The 21,376-nt window shown below is 43.9% G+C and overlaps 1 protein-coding gene across 5 annotated transcripts in view; it reads left to right on the top strand.

The window, feature by feature from the left end:
• Positions 1-14,486, top strand: part of ZFTRAF1 (zinc finger TRAF-type containing 1) — a 46,554-nt gene extending 32,068 nt beyond the window's left edge. For 2 of the 5 annotated variants that reach the window (XM_072602735.1, XM_072602740.1), the window contains exons 2-4: positions 868-1,106; positions 4,597-4,808; positions 7,736-14,486. In XM_072602735.1, the coding sequence (XP_072458836.1) occupies positions 868-1,106; positions 4,597-4,808; positions 7,736-8,127 (843 nt within the window). In that variant the 3' untranslated portion in view covers positions 8,128-14,486. Of the gene's footprint in view, positions 1-867; positions 1,107-4,596; positions 4,809-5,279; positions 7,079-7,735 lie in introns of those variants that run through there. The other 3 variants (XM_072602737.1, XM_072602736.1, XM_072602738.1) reach the window with 3 other exon arrangements.
• The last annotated feature ends 6,890 nt before the right edge of the window (positions 14,487-21,376 follow it).

Below are 21,376 nucleotides of genomic sequence, written 5' to 3'. Positions count from 1 at the left end.
TAGAAGAGGCTAGTTCAGGGGATGATAGGTTCCTCCTTACCCTAAAGCAAAGACTGGATGATGACTATTTGTTGGTTATATTGTAAAGAGGATATTTTTTCAGTTATGAGTTAGACTAAGTCTTTTCTGCATCTCAAATTGTGTCATTTGACCCAAGGTGGGTTAGCAGAGTTTGTTGACCTTGTTGAGGGAATCTTCCTTGAGAATGGTATGGTTAGAACCTCTTTTGAGGGATCAAATGGCTAAAGAAAGGGGCTTCTTGTGGGGAGATGGTCTGCCTTTTGTGTAAAGCTTAGCCAGTACGTAAGTGCCTACTCTATGTCAGGAACTGTGCTAGCTGCCTGACATACAGCAGACACAAATACAAATAGTAAGACTGAAACAATCCCTATCAAGGAGTTTACATTCTAACAAGGGAATCAAGTTGAGACGTACCTAATGGTTAAAAGGAATCTCTGCTTTACTAAAGAATAATACTATTTTTGTTTTGGAGAAAGTTAATAAAGAAGCCATGTCAATCTCCTGAAGCCTGCCCATTTATTCCTGGGAACCAAGGCCTCTTCCCTGATGGCTGCTTCCTTAATTGCTGGCCGATAGCCTAAGAGGAAGTAAACATCCTCTGGAGTTCCTTTACTGAGTGAAGACAATCATTTTGTACCTGTCTTTGAAGACTGCCCTATTCACAATAGTGCCCCCTGAGCCCACACCAGCCTGAAGCAGGCCATGATGCTGGTTTTGTACTGTGTTGGTTCTTGTGCACACATTGGGGCTTCGCGGGAGGAGTTGGAGGAAGCGCGTGCGCGCATGCATTTGTGTATGGATACCCACCAGGTCTATGAAGCTCCATTTCCCTTTCCTTCTTCACAGTGTACTAATGGTCACTTGATGTGCGCTGGCTGTTTTATCCACCTACTAGCAGATGCCCGGCTGAAGGAGGAACAGGCCACATGCCCCAATTGTCGTTGTGAGATCAGTAAGAGCCTCTGCTGCCGAAACCTGGCTGTGGAAAAAGCAGTGAGTGAGCTGCCGTCAGAGTGCGGCTTCTGCATGCGCCAGTTCCCCCGCTCCCTCCTGGAGAGGCATCAGAAAGAGGAGTGCCAGGACAGGTAAAGCGCCCCCAGTGGCTGCTCTCCGCCCCTACCTACCTACCTTCCTTCCCCTTCTCAGGAAGTTACAGCCCTGTTGGAGAGGGGCTCTCTCACTTAGTTCCCTGACTTTGCCACTTATTAGCTGTCTGACCTTGGGAAAGTCACTCTACTTCAGATCATCAGTCTTTTTACCTATAAAATGGAGATGAACTCACACTCTCCACTTCCTAGAGCTATTCTAAGAAAGACTTTGTAACCTTAAGGTGTTAGAATTATTTTTGTTGTTCCTCTGCAGTGGTGAACTCTGGCAATGTTGACTGAGCACCCTGTGAAAGCTAGGATGCAGGCCTTTATTTCTTTTCCTCCATATCTCCAGGAAAGAGCCTCATAGGGCAGGCTTCTCACCCTTGGGCTTAGGCCCTGTTGTTCTCCTAGGGAGTCTAACTTGATCTCTGCTTAATGTTGCTAGGTTTTCTTGGTTTTTATTTAAGATAGGTGATGCTATTTGGACAAGCGTGGCTCTGAAGTCTGGTAGTTGGTCTTATAGCAGTGGTGAGGGAACTAGAGTCCTGGGCCCTGAAAGCCAAGAGTCCATTAATTAAGTCACTTTAGGAGTCCAGCCATTGGTCAACTTGCCTTCCCAGGTGGGAGGGTTGGCAGTGAGTTTGAGATAATGAGAATTGCCTTTTCTACCTGGAATTGAAGAGAGACTTCTTCACATAAGACCCCTCATTAGCATTGTCTTCCTGGAGTAATAGACCAGACCTGATTTAACCAAGCAAAGCATTCCCAAAAGGCCTAGATCTGCCCAAAATTCTTCCCAGTGATTGATATAGTCCTTTGGGAAACATGAACCCTGATCTTCCTACATTCATTCTTGCACTCATGAGGGCACTTTTTCTGAGTGGGTGCTAGTTGGGGAACCTTTGTGTAATGGCACCAAATTCTTGTCTTGTCAGGAAAAAATGGAGTCCATGTATCTTGGATTAAGTGCCATTGGCTTAGTATCCAGGGCTGGCTTAATTTCCTGTAGTGCTCCTTAAGATATGATGCTAGAGATTGAGTAGAAAGAGAGATTTAAGATCATGTGCTGCTCATCCATTATTAGCCGAGCCAGTCTCAGACTGGAGAAGAGGCTACTGCACTTCACCCAAATGGCATGACACAAATCTTGCTGGATTCCTGCTGACATTCATCCTTCTTGAGTTCTGACTGCTTTGAGATATTTGGCTTCAGTTCCCCCAGTTACTTGATTACATTGGTATTTTTTGTGTGTATGGTTTTTTTTCCCCAGGTGAGGGAGGAATTTGAGGTCTCCTGAGAGGGTTATATGAATGGACAGAACCTGATCAGGTCCCCTTGTCTGGGTTTTGGTCTCAACATAGATCTTCTCCGCTGGAAATCAGCCTGGCCTCCCTGGAGCCATTGTGCCATGGTTAGCATTAGGTAAAAAGAGAAAGGTAGGGAAAGCTTGGTTATCTTCCAGTTGATGAAAAATGTGAATGATTTTAATTCCTTGCTCTCCCCATGGCCTTTTGACTTAATGGTCTCAGAATGACATTTCTGAAAGGAGCAAGGTTTTTGAGGAAACAGATAGGAGCCAGCATCTTTGGATCCTGCTCTGGGGACGAGATAGGCCTGGGATCTGTAGCTAAATCTTAATTCTTTAATCAAAATTTAAGTCCTAGAAGCAGAATAAAAATTGTTGCAGTTTGAGCTTCCCAGAGAAATTTAGGAACTCCAGAAGAAGCTTAATGATTCAGTGAACCTTCTGAGGGTGGCTGCCTGGAAATCGTAAATCCTACCTTCAAAGTGAAGGTTTTGAAAGTAACCCAAATCAGAAATTGGTAGAACAGTCTTATAGCTATACTTGTCCCAGCCCTTTCTTGTGTCGTAGCTGAAATAAGTTTTATTTCATCTCCCCATTTTCTTTATCCTGCTATGTCTGACCTCTGCTAAGCAAGCCCTTGATCATTAGACTAAGCTTTAGTTTTCAGTTATTGAATTATCCTCTGGGTGTCCTTTTGTATTCTTGATACTTCCTGCTCGAGTCTCCTGTCTTATCTTTCCCTTGGAGGAAGAAGACTCCCAATAGAGAAGTGGCCCAAAGGCTCCACTTGTGAATCAAACCTAGCCTTGTGGTGGGCTAGGAAAGGAGAGTTTCCCAGGATCTAGGGCATCCTGAAACTGGCAAGAAATCGAGGCTTCTCTGATTATATGAGATTATGATTCTGGGGTGGCTGTTGCTGATCCCCTTCTGCAAAGCAGAAGTCAAATTGTGACTGACTGTACACTGATTAGACAGTTAGCTAGCTTGTCACAAAATCTGTTATTACCTTTTGTTGATCAGAAGTTAAGAAAACACTTATGGGCTTTAGCTGAAGTGTTCTTGCAAGTCACATGTAAAAAAAAGCCTGTTTTCAAGGCCAACTCATATGCCCTTTTTGATGGCCTCGCTTGGTCTCTTTTCAACAATATAACTGACAAATAGAATTTGGGAAATCATGAGTGCCCTACTGGCTGAATGAAAATGCTCCTCTTTTGCTACCCTACTCATCCTTATCCCTTCTCCAAACCAGTTTGATTCCTGTTTGATCTTAGGGATGTGGGTCTTTCCTGGGGCAGTTCTGACCAGTACATCCAGGCCAGGGTCTTTCTCAGCCTAAAGCACCTTGGAGAGAAGCCCAATTTCATTGTATTGGGTTCATGGTCCTGATGATCTGGTTTGACTTCTCCTCATGTTTCCTTCTTCCCCCTTCCCTGATCTAATTTAACAGTTCCAGGCCCTTAGTTTTAAACCTGTTAGTATGGTGTGGTCTGTCAATTTTCCTGTAGAAAAGAGGGCCCAGTCCTAGCCAGGGTTAGAGATCATTTAGGGCTTGGGCTTGTATTATACCAGGAGTTTCCTAGATGGGACACTTATTCCCCGAGTTACAAGGCTTCTGGCACCTCTTGGCCTAGTTCATTAGCAGCAAAATTCCTCATTGCCTTCAAGGACTGTTTTACTGGGAACAGTGATTGGGAGGCATAGGGCTGTGCACGTATTATGACTTAAATCACTTGTTGAATTGAATAGAATTTGAGGTTTCAGATAGTGGTAGATAGTTTGTCTAAATCAGAAGAACCTTCATTACCATCTGGAGTACAAAAGTGAAGTAATACTGGCATAGTATGTTTGTGTGATGCTGTAGTAGTACATGAAGATAGAAAGATATAGGAAAAACAGGGCATCATTTGTGTGTGTTATGAATCTAGGGTTCTACCTTGACTAAACTGTAGTACCAAGACTACAGGGTGTGAGGCTGGTGCTGACTTGCCTAGGGCAACACAAATTCAGGATTCTTCATGGTACATGCCCATGGGTCCCAGGTGGCACTGCTGAGGTAGGGCAGGGTCCTGCGCTCTGACCTAGGGCCTGCAAGGTCTTTGGTTATGCCCTCTATGTGCATGTTTTTATGTCCAGAGTCTCCAGTGATGCACATGTGCATGTGTGTCATCTTTCTGGCAGGGTCACGCAGTGCAAATACAAACGCATCGGTTGCCCGTGGCAGGGCCCCTTCCACGAGCTGACTGTGCATGAAGCAGAGTGCACACATCCCACCAAGACTGGCAATGAGCTAATGGAGATTTTGGATGAGATGGACCAAACCCACAAGAAAGAGATGCAGCTATATAACAGCATCTTCAGCCTGCTCAGCTTTGAGAAGATCGGCTACACAGGTAATCATCTGAGAGGCTGTGAAGGGCCCTGGGAACTCCTTTTCCTCCGAACATTTCCTTAAGTATATTTTGTCATATATTTAACCCATGGCCCTTCTTTTCATAAAAAGCTGCACAATGACTCTCCAGTCATTGTACTATGTGTACATGTGTAGTCCATTCTGACACAGGAATGTAGTTCAGCTGTATGTATTTCCTCTCTTCTCAATGAAGAATGGGAACTTAAAGTGTATATAGAGGGATAGTCTAGAAGCATTGGATAGAATGGCATGTAGGGGAGGAGGGGTGAATAGAGACATGTGTATTCCAGGGTGACAGAGAAATGCTAGAACTGCTCAGGTTCCTCGGAGAGCAGGATTTATGTGTGCTGGGCTGGGCTTACCTGTGGTGTGCTGTGGTCTTCTTGAGAGTCAAAGTGACATCTGACAGTGTGCTTACTGACAGACACTCCTTGTCTGCCTTCCTGGCTAGGATCCTGTGCTTCAAGAGAATCCCCTGACATAAGTGGGTGTACAAGTCCTCTCCTTGCTGCAGCCTGGCCCGGGGAGGGGGAAGTATGTGATAGGTCTCTTCTAAATTCATCTCATGTGAGTTTTCTCCCTGATGTTGAAAAGTTAGGGAGGAACCATAGCAAGGTTCATCTTCAGGTAGCCCAACCACAGGCCTTTTTTCTCCTTCCTTAGGTACCTAGGAACTCTGGCTTAAGTTTTGATTAACCCCAAGGGAAGAGAATTAAGGGGCAAAAGCCTTGGGGTGTGGGGTGATGGGAGGATTGGGGAAGAGTGATTAAAAGGAATTGGCAGAAATCATTATCCCACATGCCTTATCCTGGACAGACAAGGATATGTTGTTGACCCAGGTAAGTTGGCTGTTGCCTGTCTCATTGATAATCTTTAACAACTCCTGTAGATCTCTCTGGTCAGTGTATTAGGTTAGATAATGTGGATCTGAACTAAAAAATGTGTGGGTGGGTCTGAGTTGAGATGGGATAGGGCACCTAATTTTTTGTTACTCAGAAATGACTGACCCTTGGGGCTGAGATGAGAAGTTCCTTGGGGCCCCTGAAGTCTCTTGCCCTCCGGAGAAGAACAGCAGGGCATCCTTGTTCTCGGGCAATTAATCAGCAATGCATTGTATAAAGCTGTCAAAGAATGTCTCCCTTTTAGAAGATTCAAACACCAAACTTAGCTGTGAAAACACAGTTCATCTGTCCTAGGTGCTGCTGAGACAGAACGGTAACAGACAGAGCTGTTAAATGCTAGCTGGCTGGATCTCGTTGGATCTTTGGCTTAAGTGTGGGACTTTTAACAGGCAACAATGCCACATACTACACGGGGTTTGAACATGCTGGGGTCATTGTGGGAATCCCAAGAGCTCTGGCCTCACACAGGAGTCCTTGTCTTGGCACCAAGTGCAGGGATGCACTTGAGAGAAGAGACTTGTTTCCCAAGATGCTGGGGGCTGACTTGGGCTGTGCTCTGTGGTGGAATCTCCAGTTAAGGACCATGTTCTCCATCACTAGCCATCTTTTGGGAATTGAGGGGTGGAAATGAGCCAGGACTGTTGACCATATCCTATGCAGTCTGTGGGACTGGAGGCCAGATTAGGACCGCTCTCCTGCCCCCTTTGGCGGTATACACTTTGTGACGAGACAGATGCCAGAGAAGCATTTGGGTTATGATTGATTCCAGGAAAATGATGATGTTGGTCCTAGGCTAATACCATAAATTGTGTGTAGCTTGAAATAACTGGTCAACCTTACTACACAGATATGTTGTGCTTGCTCAATTCTCTCATAGAAAATGTTGGAAAATATGTATCTCTGTATGAATTGCACAATAAGGCTGTATATGTAGCTGTGCTTTGAGATTTCTTGGTTTGTAAAGTAAAGACAACACATGGAAACTATCTGCTTGATCCAGAGTGATAGCTTGAGAACATTGGCTATGCCCTCTGGTGGACCTGGCCGGCCAAGGGTTTCCTGGACTGAGCCAAGAGGACTATGTCTGGAAAGGTTTGGTTAGTTGTATTTGATTTACTAGCCTCTTTGCAAATCTGAGCCCAGAGCAGCTCAGCCCAATGTATTGTTTTCTTTATACATAACCTATACATGTATCTCATCTGGCATTCTCTGTACCCTCCTCAAAACGGACAGTCTGTATTTCCCTTGCCCTGCCCTCTGGTTTGCTCTGCGGCGATGCCAAGTCTGTGCCTTACCTTGTTGACGGCTGTGTATCCAAATCCAAATAAAATGCACATTGTTCTCAGAACTGTATCCTGTCTGTGTGTTCTGCTTGTTCTCCGCCCCTACTCCAGTGTGGGCACACACACCATGAGGTAGTCTCCCAAAGTTATAATTTGGTGCCAGTTGCCAATTCTAGGAGCTCCCCACCCACCTACCCAGTGTCTATCAGGGCCCTGTAGATCAGAAGAATTTTTGCTCAAAACTTTATAATTGCAGGACACTTCTAGATGGCAGCCCAAGTAAAGTATAAAAATTAATAGGATATATTGGACCTGCTAAGAAATGACTATTTGGGGTATGTGATATGTCATTGTTTAGCTCCTGGTATATATCACAGAGTGGTTTGCTGTTTACCTCTTGCAACCTATTGTCTCTCTTCAGTTGATTTTAATTAACCATGTTTGTATTTTATCTTATTTCCCCCCCAAAGCTTATGCATCTGAAAATCTTCCTGTAGTTAACTTGTCATTTAAAAATTAAAGTGCATTGAGTTTCTTCTCGGTAAGTCACATTCTTCCTGAGACTAACCCAGCTTCGAGCGGTTGGACCCCTTCGGTCTTCATCCGTTCTGAGGAAGGCTCCACACGGTAGCCCCAGGTAATGTGAGCTGGTTGTCCACCCTGCTGATGGCCCTCAATAACTTTCTGGTCTTTCTTCCCCATCCCTCTCTGTGCCATTGCAGAAGTTCAGTTCCGCCCATATCGTACTGATGACTTCATCACACGCCTCTACTACGAGACACCAAGGTTCATCGTGCTGAGCCAGACTTGGGTCCTGAAGGCACGGGTGAACGACTCTGAGAGGAACCCAAACTTGTCCTGTAAGCGCACCCTCTCCTTTCAGCTCATCCTGAAGAGCAAGATCAGTTCCCCCATGGAGTGCTCCTTCCTCCTCCTCAAGGGGCCCTATGACGATGTGAAAATCAACCCTGTCATCTATCACTTTGTCTTTACCAATGAGAACAACGAGACCGACTATGTGCCACTCCCTATTATAGACTCTGTGGAGTGTAACAAACTGCTGGCCGCCAAGAACATCAACCTACGGCTCTTTATATTCCAGATACAGAAATAGGCAGGGCTGGGGTCATGCTGGCAAGCTCAAGGAGAAAGAAAGCACCACTGAACCGTACTTACCTCGTCTGGGCAGCCTGCACCAGTTGTGATTTCACAATATAATCGGATCATTTTAGAAAAAGGAGGGAGGAAACAAAAACAAAAAAAAAACCCAAACCAATTGGAACAAAGTCTGCATGCGTATGCAACAGTGTAAGCAGCCACAGCCTGCCTTCTCTCTTCCCCTCTCCTAGATACCCTGGGCTGGGGCCTTCCCCAAACAACAGCCTGCCCTGCTGCCCCCGAAGGCCAGGTCAGTGGGGAGCTAGACAGCAGTGGAGACCTCTGCAGCATCACCCTCATCTGCCAGGGAGCATGTGGGAAAACAGCGAGTCATCCTCTGTTACTCTGTTACATTGTGGCAGAGCAGCATTGGCTTGTTCATGGTTGAGTGCACAATTTCCTGATGCATGGGGGCTCAGGGGATCCTGGCTGACTTTAGACAGCATATTTGATTGAAATTAAAAAGGCAACATTGTTTCCTATTTTTTTCTTTTGTTTGGGTGGAGAAGTCTAGCTCTGGTTTAACATTTGAGAATACTATATTCTTTGATTTTATGCAGTCAAATGGGGAATTGGAAAAGGAAGAAAGCTATCCAATTTCCTTTCCCTTTTTTTAATCTACTTATCCACAGGAAAGACCAATGGGAATGTTACAGTATCTTTGAAAAACCTAACAAGGTGAAGCCCTAAGTTTCTGGGGATAGGGGCTGGATGATGGGGAATGAGAAAAATCCTCCTGTAAGGAATACACCATCCCATGCCATCCACCTCTCAGGTATCTGGGAAGTAGACAGAGATGGAAGGGCTGTTTTAAGCTGTCTGATGTGTGAAGCTGGGCCCTCCTCATCTTCTCCCCTTCCCCTTACCCCCACCCCCTCCAAGGTATCCTGAGGCCTTTGGGAGAGACCAGCTTAAGGGTCAAGGGAGCTAATTTCAGACTGAGGATTGATGGGAGTATGATGTGACTTCTAAACCTAGATCCCTGGGGTGAGTTTTTGCTAATTTCTAGCACAGAATCCTCATGCTTTTGATGACTGGGTTCCCAGGGCATTATCTTCAGGTTAATATTTATGGCACATGGGAATAAGCTGTTTGCTTCTCTCTTTCTCTCCTCTCCCAGCCTCACTCCGGCTCTTTCAGGGTCCCCAGAAACCTACACTCAAAATAGTGAAGTTCTCATTCGTTTTTGTATTATTATGTTAAATCATGAAAAAAAGGAATACCATGGGCCACAATGTATTTTCATGTTCCGTACCCTGCTTCCCACTCTGGTCCCTACCCACTTGCCAAATATAGCCCAGGCTGCAGTTCTCACTGAAACAGGACAATGCCTTTGGGGCTCAACAGACATTTTCGGAATGCAGGGTGAAATTCTGTCTCTTCCCAGAAAATAAAGAAATTAACTTCTTTACAGGCTCTTCTAGCAATTATACAGTTTTCCAGTGTGAGAAAGAATATATATATTTTATATATTACGTCTCTGGCATGTTTGTGGACAGGCCCAGGATAGCCGTTCACCAAACTGTGAAGAGTTCTACAGGGATATTTGCTCAACACTGTTTAGCAAAGTGAAGTATGTGACTTAGTTGTGGAGGGAAACTGTCCTATGGAATTGTGACTAGTAGATGGGTGTCTAAGGTCAGCTTACCCCTATCACATTGGCCACTTTGGGACATAGTTCTGTACTGTGTCTATGGAATAACTGGATCAATGCAATTATACATCATGTAAAATCCACTATGAGACTGCGATACTTGTGGCTTCTCTGCTTTGGGTTTTTCCTGGATATAGGTCATCTCTTCCCAGTCTGGCATGGTTACATTTTCTCCCGTTGTGACTAGTGGTAAACTGGTGAAGCTTGTGTGTCAGTGACTCAGTGACCCTCAGGAGGTAAAGGCAACATAGTCTTTTAGAGTGAGCCCTAGGGTGATTTATAAGTGGTTTCCAAAAATTGTCTTGTTGACCCATAGGTGGGTTTTAGCTATTACTAGAGATGGGTGTGAGTGAGTGAGTGAGTATGTGTGTGTGTGTGTGTGTGTGTGTGTGTGTGTGTGTGTGTATGGGTGTATGGGGAGGGGGTGGTATAAAAGGAGAGAGGTACATTATTTTCCTGACAAAGCTTTTTTGTGGTCTATGGTAAAGTGGAAGGTTGAAAGGGCAAGTATGGGGAGAGCCTCTTTTTGCTTTCTACTCTCCTGATCCCAGTCCCTGCTCTCAGTGCCCCCTGAAAGCTGCCTGGAGACTGCATACCAACAACTTTTTCTCCTTCCCCCTGCCCCCTACCCCTTGCTCTGAAAGAATGTTACCCATTATAGCTTTTTTGTTAATCAAATACCAAAGAACCACATTTCCTTCAGTCCTCTTCTTCTTTCCTCTCTTCTCAAATCCTACTTTAAACTAGTCCTACTCTTTCATCATCATGTACTTTTTAGAAGTAAGCCAGATTCCATCCCACTTACCCATTTGGTAAGGAGGAGTGACCAAGGTGGTACCAAATTAACCAGAGCATGGATCCTTTGGAGCGATGTGGTACTATCTTTGTAGATTGGGGTCTTGTAGTCAGCTTTCTGCTTTTGGTCTGAGTCCTTCCAAGGATTAGACAGAGTTAGATATAGGACTTCACCAACTTATGGGGTGCCACTTGAGAACTGCTGACCTTGAGGATCATTTATTCTGTTCAGAGGCTATGGAGGAAAAGCAGCAGGTCTTTCTTAGATTTGAAGATGATGAAGCTAGGAGGCTGCATAGCAAGAGCCCAGACTTTCTCAAAGAATGATGGTCAGGCTATACTAAGCACCAAGGTCCTTCTCTCCTTCCCCCAAACATAGATATAATTTCCTTCCCCCTTCTTGCTAATGGAAATCTTGTGTGAAACACTCCAAATACTGTCAGGCTTAATTATGTTTTAGCTCAGATTCGTCTTTAATTACTGCAATGTGCCTGGGTCATCTATGATGAAATTGATCAGTATTTGCTGCCAACTGGGTTAGGGCTTTTCTAGGGCCCTGTCTAAGGAAAATAATCTACCCTGAGCACCCCAGAATCGCCTGAACTGCCCCTTCTCCCTACTCTTCTCCCCATCCCCCTTTTGCTATTAAGAAAGAAATTTGATCTCTTGTTTCTGCATCCTCAGTCCCCCATAGGACTTGTAATAATGAATATTAAGGTTTCATTGAGTTCCAAGCATCTCCAGGAGGAAGCATAGGTAGGTGAAAGGAGCTTCTACTAGCTGTGAAAGAATGATTGACATCTAAGTGATAGACTTTCCACTGTAAATACAGGACAAAATCAGAAGAGGTCGGTTAGACAGAGCTTATCCTATGGGGCTGAGGAAAGGCAGAGAGAAGACAATTTTTCTGGGGCTGTGCTCCCTACCTCAACTTCTTACCCTTAAGAAATATCAGAGGAATTGAGGCTGAGGGGAAGAGATTTGCAAGTGAATTTTTAAAAACACTTCCTTAAAGGCCAGGGTACATGCACTGGGTACATGAAAGCCTGGGCTTTTAGCTTTTAAAGTATAAAATTCTGTTTAGGCAAGTTTCTCATTTTGCCAATAACACCTCTCTCTCTCCCCCACCCCACCACACTCCTCCCTTCCTTCTACAAAGAAGGAATTCCCTAAACCTTTAGCATTGTCCTCCTATACCATCAGATACTCAGGTAAAATCCAGTGTTAACCCAGCTGCTAATTCGAATGGGCTAATTTCAGGTGGCATAAAGGTGGGTATGTGGGTGTGTTTGGATACGTGATGAGGGTGTGTGTGTGTGTTGTCAATGATGGGGAGGCCATTCTCACAAGCTGACATCCTGAGAAGTGCTATCCGTTGACTATTGACCACCTGTTTTACCTTAAAAGAGAGTGGGGAGGGCAATCCTTGGTTCAGGTTTCCAGATGGAGAGCAGCCATCCTTTGTTGAGGAGCAGCCATATAGTCCTTTCACTGTTCTTCATTGTTGTCTCTACCCCTCCTTTTACCCTGACTTCTTCAGGTATAACTGACTCAGTTCCTGTGTAGTACAGATACACATCACTGGATGTTAGTGAATTCTTGTTGACTTTTCACGGTTGACTCTTGTCAGACTTTATACTAGGTCATCTTTTTGGCTAAATCTTCTGAGGGGCAGAAAGAGAGTAGTGAATGGGTAGGGAACTAGTAATGGATGGGACTAGGGAAAGGAATAGCCTCACTATAGTATCTCTCTAGGAATGAGGCACTGGCCTCTCATAATGGCATATATTTTCTGACTGTTAAATGTATTTCAAAATACCTGATGGGAGAAAGATCTGTTCTCTTGGTATTTTGGCAGATTCTCTTGAGAGCTGTTATGTCCTCTGTTTTTTGAGGATTAAGAAGCTCTGTCTCAGAAAAAATGGGGACACACAACAGATTTTCTTGTAATAACTAGACAGATCTTCAGTGCTGTTGTCGGTATTGTTAATGTGTGTGTGCATGGGAGTAACAGGTGGGACAATGATGGTGAAACCAACTGGGGACCCCAACATCTTCATTGTCAGCACCAGGAGCTGATAAAGTGGGTCAAGGGAAGGTGGTCAGAGGGGTCATGTGGGTGGCTCTCATGGAGGGAGAGTGAAGTTGTTCTCTTCACTTGGTCCCTTCATTGAACTAAGAAATGTTATACTACCATTCTGTTCCAATGAATCTTATCACATGAACCAAGTGATAAATGGTGCCCCCATCCCTGACCTTCTACATTGTAGGTATTTCTTACCATGTGCCTTGACAGTCCACCAGAATTCTAGCAAGTGGGCAAGGGAGATGGCCAGTTAGACTGGACAGGGTGGTATCCCCAATAGCATAATGAAGGGCATCACTATCTCCTGCCACCTTCAATAGGGTGGGCTTTGTGGTGTCTGGTAATATCCTGTCATGGGAACAGCTATAGGTCTGTGTGTATGTGTGTGTGTATCCTTGTGTAATATCTCTGTGTATGTATGTGTGTGTCTGCGTTTTAGCTTCCAGAAGGCCCTGCTGTGTGTGATAAAGAGGGGGACCAGTGTTCCTTGTTCTTTGCTGCACCCCCTCCTCCATCCCCCCCACCCCCGCATGAACAACCTTCCTTTCCACAGAGAACTCTGAGTATGTTGCCTAGAACCATCCTGAGGATGCTGGCAGGATCCTAGATTTGGTTGAACTGGAGGAGGGGAAAGGATGAGGACTGAGGTTGGGAGTGAGCTCAGGGTGAGAAAGTCAGGAAGATGTCACCTTAGTAGGAAAGTTGGTGATTTCCAGGAGATTTGTCTTGTTGGTTTTGTTTTTTAAATGCTTTGCCAAACTGGTACTGGTGACAGGAAGTATTTTTCTACTCTCCAGACAGCCAAGACCCCTTCTATTGGAAGGTATGTGTGTGAGTGTGTGTGTGTGTGTGTGTGTGTGTGTGTGTGTGTGTGCGCGCACCTGTCCGTTGATGATGGTCCAAAAGAGAATTGTAAATAAATCATGATGTTTTTACATAGCCTTTCTCCCATAGTCACCAAACAGTCCCTGCTCCCACCCCTCCCCTTTTTCACTCCCCATTATTTCCTCTGCTTTCCCTAGGCCCCCATGGCCCCTATAATGTTCATACACAGCAGCTGAGCCTTACTGCCTGGTTCTGAACTGGGCATCTTGAAAGATTGTAGCAAGTGTCTCGTGCCCCGTTGGGAGACGGGCAGATCACAAACCTCCTTGCAGTATTCACTGTGGGTAATTTATTTAACTAGTGAATGTAGATTAAAGTAATTAAAACGAAGAGAAACTAATGCTTTGTCTGCGGGATCATGTGTCCTCCTTGTATCCTAACCTGATTTTTCATTTGTCGTCTTTTGTGGCTCTCTTCTGAGGGCCTAGTAGAGAGCCATTGGTATGGGGGGGGGGGGGGGCGGGGATCAGGGATAGTGTTGGCAGAGTGGATGCAGGGGAATAAGAACTGACTGAGCAAACTCTGGAGGCCTTAAATCCAGATGGAAGGGCAGGGTGGATCTTTAGGAGGCAAGTACTTAGTACTGGACTCCAGTGACTCCAGAGGTGGGGGAGGAGGCTGGGGCTGAGGTTTTATTAGGGGCTCAGCCATCCATCTCTCTCCCTTCCCCTCCTCTCTCCTTTCTTCCCCCCTTCTCCCGTCTTCCCCTTCCACAAGCACTACATCCTTTGATTCACTTAAAATGAGAAATTTACAAAAATAATTTTTAAACAAAAGCAAGAGAAAAGTGTTTTTAACGCTATTGGGAATGATTCATTATGTTACTTTTGTGGTCTGCGTTCTGTTTGGATATTTTCTGTATGTAACTGTAGTTTAAAAAAAAATTGCCAAACTATGCTTTGTCTGTGTTTCCTTAAAGGGGGTGAGGGTGGGAATGGGGTTGGGAAGAGATTGCCCTCCTGGAACTGGGTCTCTGCTTGTTCTTGACAGTATCTTCACTTCACTGGGGAATTGTTCCATTTGCCTATGTGTGTATCAATTTGATACTCTCATTTTGGTTGGGATCCCACAGAAGCTGAGAATGTACCAATTTTGAGATAGGACAGATATAATATATATTTTGCAAATAAGAAAACAAGCCTACAAAGGTTAAGTAAATTGGCTGTAGTCAGATTAATTCAGGTTAATGGAGTTAGGACTAGAACCCAAATCAAAATTTTAAAATCTCAGTTGGAAAAGACCTTAAAAAGGGACCTTTAATCACCCACTCCCTAAAGGAACCACATCTACAATATCCCTCACAGTAGTCTTCTACACTGTTTGAGTACCTGATAATGGGAGAATCTTCTCAACCACCTGATTCTGTTTTTTGGATACACCAGTCAGGAAATTCTTATATTGAACTGACCATTTTGTCTTCTGGAGTAACTTAGATGAAACTTATCAGTTTGCTTCTCTTTTCTTTCCCCTCCAGATTAAAAAGTTCCACTTTCCTTAAATGTTTCTTAAATGAGTCTCTGCTCCATCATAGATGCCTTGATGTATATGCTCCACCTTGCCAGTGATCTTTCTAAATTCTGGATCCTAGAATTTAAACACTAAAATCCTTAGAGGTGATTGGTTTAAACAGGGCAGAGCATAATATATTAACTTCCTTACTTCCCATTGGGCTTCTAGCAATTTCAGCTTCCTATCATATTATCAGCCACCTTAACACAATTTGCTCATATTGAACTTCCAACTCCTTAAAACCTTCCCAATCTTGTATTTGATCATTTTATTTCTTAACCAAAGTGAAATCCTCATACTTTCGATTCTACTTAGCCAGTTAAAGACCTTTTTCAGATTCCAGTTTTACTGTCCAACATATTACTCAATTACATTCAGTAACATTATGTACCTACTATATGCTAGGGACTGGGGATATAAAGACAAAAAAAAGTCCTGGACATCAGCCTACATTCCGAAGTGCTGGGGGAATTTCGGGGGAAGAAGGGGCTGGGAAGGACCTGTGATTTTATTAATGTGAAGAACTCCCTGCTGAAGAAAGCCCCACTGATACAAATATGCATTTCTTCTGTAACTTAACAGCCATCAGTTGCTAGGGAGCATGAAAAGGGTAAGTGGCTTTTGTACCAAGTTCAGTGTGACTCAAATCTCTATCCACTACACCAGGGCTGGCTCTCTAAACAGATAGGTAAAATATAATTTGAAGAGGAAGAGAACACTAAGAAATAGGGTGGTCAAAGAGGGCTTCCTATACAAGTTGGTACCAGAGCTAAAGCTTTTGAGAGATATTCTAAGCCTGTGGAACAGCCTATACTTACATACACATACTTCATACGTACATATGTATATATATATATAATGGGAACTAGAGAGCTAGGGAAGTAGGCCCATTTGTAAATGTGTATGAATTTGAAATACGCATGAAAACCTGTGCCAGTTCTAGATCATCACATTTCTCAGCTTCAGGTCATCCATAATTTTGATTAAAGCATTTCAGTGACTTAAGTCAGTGATAAAAAAAAAATACTGAACAAGAGAAAAAATGAGAACTGAACCCTGGACCTTCCGTTAGAGACCTAACTTAGGTAAAAGGCTTATCCATTTTTCTCTACGTTGGCTCATCGCTCTCCAGTACAGTTTTGCTCAGTAACAGAAATAATGTAGCTCTCAGTGAACAGTGTAGACATGGAGCTCAGTGGGTCTACAGCTACAGGCATATAAAAGCAAATAGTGGTATTCATTTTGAATAGTCTAGTTATTATAAATAACTACCTCACTATGATTGAACCCTAACTAAGAAGTCTATACAGTGTATCATCCAAGATAGTTGTCCCTAACCATGACCACAGTTGACTGAAAAATCATAAAGGATGGAAAATTTATGGGTGAGAGACATCCCTTTTCTTTCCCAAATCCAAAGGAAATAGTAATCCATATCAAGCCCTAGAGACCAAAAGTAAGTCTCTGCTCCATAGGAGACTGTGCCGTGTTACACTTTGTATCTATATCCACTCCTATTGTTCTAACCCCTTATACGTATGAGTTAGTGACACCTTTATACAAATATCAGACTTCTGGCAATTACCCTCAGAGAATAGCTGTGAATTGTAAACTTGAGAGTGGCACTTGTAGCAACAGTTATGAAATGGAGCCTATGCCCTTTCCTCCATTTCGGAGACCCTCCTTACAGCCTGTCTTCTTAAATTTACATGTAGAACAGAGACAAGAATGGAATGCTGAAACTCCAACAGAGGAAGCCTCAATTTAGATAAATGTAAAGTACCATAAAGCACTCATGCCAGCTTATGTCTTCATATCAACCCATCAACAAACATTCTTTGAATCCTGTTGGCCAACCAGTTCTGTATCTAACCTGACAATATTTTATCACCATCTATCTCATGGTCTAGTTTTATAGACATAAGAATGCTAATTAAATGCAACCAACTTGCCATTAGCATCCTTTGTCTAGCCCACTTCTCTTGTCCAAATGCATACTGGGAGTCAAATGGCTTCCTAACATTCAGGAATATCTACAACATTCTTGTGATCTAATAATAAATACATTTTTTAAAAAAAATCAAGTTTTTCTAGCTTGACCTAGCCATAGGATCATAGAAGCTATCTAGTCCAGCCTCTTTATTTTACAGATGAGAAAACTCAAGGATAGGTGGTGTTCCCAAGGTTATACAGGTTTCAGGGGCAGTATTGGAACTCAGCCTCCAGTTCCAGAGCCACTGTTCTTTGGACTATGCTAACTTTTTCTTGATTAATCACCAAGTTGACTTAGGTGACTTGTAAGGTCATTTCTAAGTCTGTAATGCTATGATGAGCCTTTGCTGGCTCGTAGCAATCATGTCCTCCCTTTCTAAATGATCCTAAATTGTCCCTTGAAGAATGTTTGAGAATTTTAACATTTTATCTTGGCCTGTTTAATAAACTTATTTGGCGGGTTCCTACCTCCAAGGAGTATTAAGGAGAGAGAAGAACCTTACAAATCAGACCAGAAACTCATGAAGCCTAGCCAATTAATTTCAGTAGAGACAAAAAAACCTCACTATGTCATAGCATCACTCCCTGTTTGAAACAGTGAGAATCATTAAAGAAAAGGTTACGTTCAGTATTACAGTGGCTAAGAAGGTACAACTGTGAGTTTCCATCAATCCAGAATGATAAGTGCCTTCCTGCAGGAGAGGTTTCCTAATTGAACAGCTGCTAATACTTCTTCCAAGAAATTCCCTTGGCTTTATTTTCTGTACATACATATATGTGCATGTGTGTGTATACACATGTAAGTACAGCAGGTGGTGCAGTGGATAGAGCACCAGTGCAGGAGTCAGGAGGACCTGATTCAAATCTCACCTCAGACACTTGACACTCTAGCTGTGTGACCTTGGGCAAGTCAATTAACCCCAATTGCCTCATCCTGGGTCATCTCCAGTCATCCTGATGAATATCTGGTCACTGGATTCAAATGGCTGTGGAGGAGAAGTGAGGCTGGTGACCTGCACAGCCCTCCATCACTCAAAACCAAGTCAAGTGCAAGTCATGTCATCATTTCTCTGATAGCATGGTCTTCTTCAGCAACAAAGGACGAATACACTATACTACACATTACTGGTATGTGTAGAATAGTCAAGCATTTATTAAGTACCTTCCTGCCCCAAAGAGCTTACCTTCTGTCTGGACACATATAAGTAAAAATATGTTGTCTTCCCCAGTAGAATATACTCATCAAAGACATGCTCTATTTCCCCTGTTTTTTGTCTCCCCAACAGTTAACACTGTGCTTGGCACATGGTAAGGGATTATAAACGTTAGTTGATCGACAGAATGTAAGCTGTTTGAGGATAGCTACTTTAATTTTTGTCATTATATATATCCAGGGCTTAGCATGTAGTAGGTTTTTAAACACTGATAGGGGATTACATGATTTTGGCTCTGGTAAGGTCATCTAGTCTCCTACTCCTTCATTTTGCATATGAGAAAACTGAGGCCCCTCTAGATAAAGGAAATGACTTAGCTGAGGTCACATAGGTAATATACAGGAGAACTGTGATTTGAACACAGGACCTCTTACTCCAAACCCAAAATTCTCTTCACTATATTCGCCTCCAGTTAGTGTCTAAGGTGGAATTTGAACTCAGTACTATTAGTGCCCCACTTCTCCCAGCCTTCATCCCTCCCTTTATAGTTTCCTCCCCTTCCTGCCTCAGAACACACCAAATATAATTTAACTCTCATTTGATCAAAGGTTATCGCTGAGTTTTTTGGGGGTTTTTTTCTGGGCTGGATATTATCAAGTGCTCACAGAGATTGAGGTCTTTGAAGCTTGGACGATAATTGGTCCTGAAAGTTTGGGCTTTGTAAATTTTTTTTGTTTGTGTATTTAGTTTTTTTCTCTTTTCTGTCCACCTGCTTTTCTGTGTGCTATCTGTGAAGAGCATCTTGGCTCTAACAGCACTTGACTTCACTTCTAAAATACCAAATCAGTTAGAACTGCATATAAAGAAAGTGTAAGCAGGCTTTGAAAGGGACTTGAGTTTTAGTGACTTCAGTTGTAAATTTTGCAGTCTCAATTTTGGCATCAGTTGAATCTAGGTAGTAGCAAAGCGAAATAACTAATGGATTCATTCCTCTCATTAGTATTTTGAAAGAAAAGCTGGTTAACTCAAGTTAATTTCTAATTGGTGAAAAGTTGGAGGCCGGAGGAGAGGACAAAGAGAATTATAAGGGTCCCTTACTCTTCCAAGCTACCAACTCTGCTCTGGAAAGTAAAGAAAGGGGGTCAGTACCTGTACTCTTATCCTACTTCTATCCCATTTCAGACCTTTAAGTCAAAAAAGCCTTTTTTAAATTTCCATTTTACTGAGGAAAATGAGGTGAGAAAAGCCCAAAGGCTTGCCCAAGGTAATCCAGTTAGTATATCCATTAGCTGTAAGGGAAGTCTAAAGAGGGAATCAATCAATCAAATAGTGTAGATGGCTAGTTTCTACTTTTAGGGGACTCCGTTACATAACAGGTCCAAAGAAGACCTGAATATTTGCAGAGTAACTTCCCATTTGTGGCCCTAACGGAAGCTCTGAGTCTGATGGAAAGGATTCTTCAGAGTAGAGTTTTAGAAGCTTAAGAAGCAAAGCAGGCTCCCTGAGAAGTAAGCTGCTTCCAACCCCTGCCTACTCCTTGCTCTCCCAATGGAAAGAGTATCCCTTCATCTCCCTTTATCTTTCAACAAAAAACAGGAGAGGAATAGGGAGCTTAGTTCTTTTTTTTCAGAGCGGGAGGGCAGCTTCAATAGCTAGCCAGCATTTATATAGTGTTTTAAGGCTTGCAAAGTGTTTTATAGCTGTTACTTTTCTCATTTGATCCTTACAACCCTCCTGTTGAAATAAGTGCTGTTATCTCAATTTTATGGTTGGAGAAACTGAAGCTGAAAGGGGTTCAGTGACTTGCCCAAGGTCATACAGATAGTGTCTGAGATACGATTTAAACTCATGTCCTGATTCCAAGTCTAGGATGAGTCAGTCGCCTTAACAATAATAGCTAACATTTATTTTGCACTTCCTATGTGCCAGAGGATAGCGAGGTGGCACAGTTCATAGAGTGCCAGGCCTGGAGTCAGGAAGACTTATCCCCCTGTATTCCAGTCTGACATCAGACACTTAAATAGCTGTGGGATCTTGGGCAAGTCACTTAATCCTGTTTGCCTGGGTTTGCTCATCTGTAAAATACGGTGGAGAACCGATCCAGTATCTTTGCCAAGAAAACCCCAATTAGAGTCACAAAGAGTCAGACACCATTGAACCACACTATGTGCCCGGCCCCAGGCGAAGTGCTTTACAATTATTAACTCACGAAAAATCTGAGAGGTAGGGGATATCAGTATCCTCATCTTACAGATGAGGAAACTGAGGCTGACAGAGCTTCAGTGACTTGCTTAAGGTCACAGCGAGAACGTGTCTGAGAGTGGATCTGAACACGTGTGTTCCTGCCTCCTGGCCCCCTTGCTTTAGGCGTCAGGACTTCTAATAAAAGTCGTTATATTTCCTTTAGTCTTGTATTTCCCAATACATCCACCCCACGCTCCCAACCTGAGAGCCAAACTAAGAAAAACCAATCCAAACGAAATACATCCACCGAGTCCGACCCGACATGCGGCGGCCCACCCCTGCGGCCCTCCCCCGCCGGCCGCCTTCCCCTCGAGGCCCCTGGGTCCGGGCTTCCCGCTGGACCCTTCGGGCTTGCTCCCGGAGGCCTCCCCTTCTATTCTAACGAGCAGTACGTCTCCCTCTGGCTAAGAACTTTCCTACGAGCCTGAGGACTGGCTCGTTTGAGGCGGGGCTCAGAATCATTCTCCTAGAAAACAGACTGGATTTCGGGGGGACAAGCGCAGCCTACTACCCCCGGAGAGCTTTCTTTTCTCTCCGCTCAGAATAGAATTTCCACCGTGACTTTCGATTCTCCCAAAGCGGACTACAATCCCCAGAATGCATTGTCACTCGTCCACGAGTTTAGGACGATTCCCGGCACGCCATGCGGTTCTCCCGGGGCTGGGTGCCATTCCCAGAATGCCTAGGGGCAAGAGTTCGGAGCTGACAGGGCTTTGAGAAGTCCCTCTAGGAGGAGGAGGGAGGCGGGCTGCGAACCAATGGCGGAGCTGCGCGCGCGCACGGAAGACAGGGGGGAGGATTGCGAACCAATGTAGTTGCTGCGCGTGCGCACGGAGGACAGGGGGGAGGACTGCGAACCAATGGGGTTGCTGCGCGCGTGCACGGA

This window comes from Notamacropus eugenii, chromosome 4 (assembly GCF_028372415.1).
Source record: "Notamacropus eugenii isolate mMacEug1 chromosome 4, mMacEug1.pri_v2, whole genome shotgun sequence".
In the NCBI taxonomy this organism is placed as follows: Eukaryota; Metazoa; Chordata; class Mammalia; order Diprotodontia; family Macropodidae; genus Notamacropus; species Notamacropus eugenii.
This window is presented reverse-complemented; position numbering and strand designations above follow the sequence as displayed.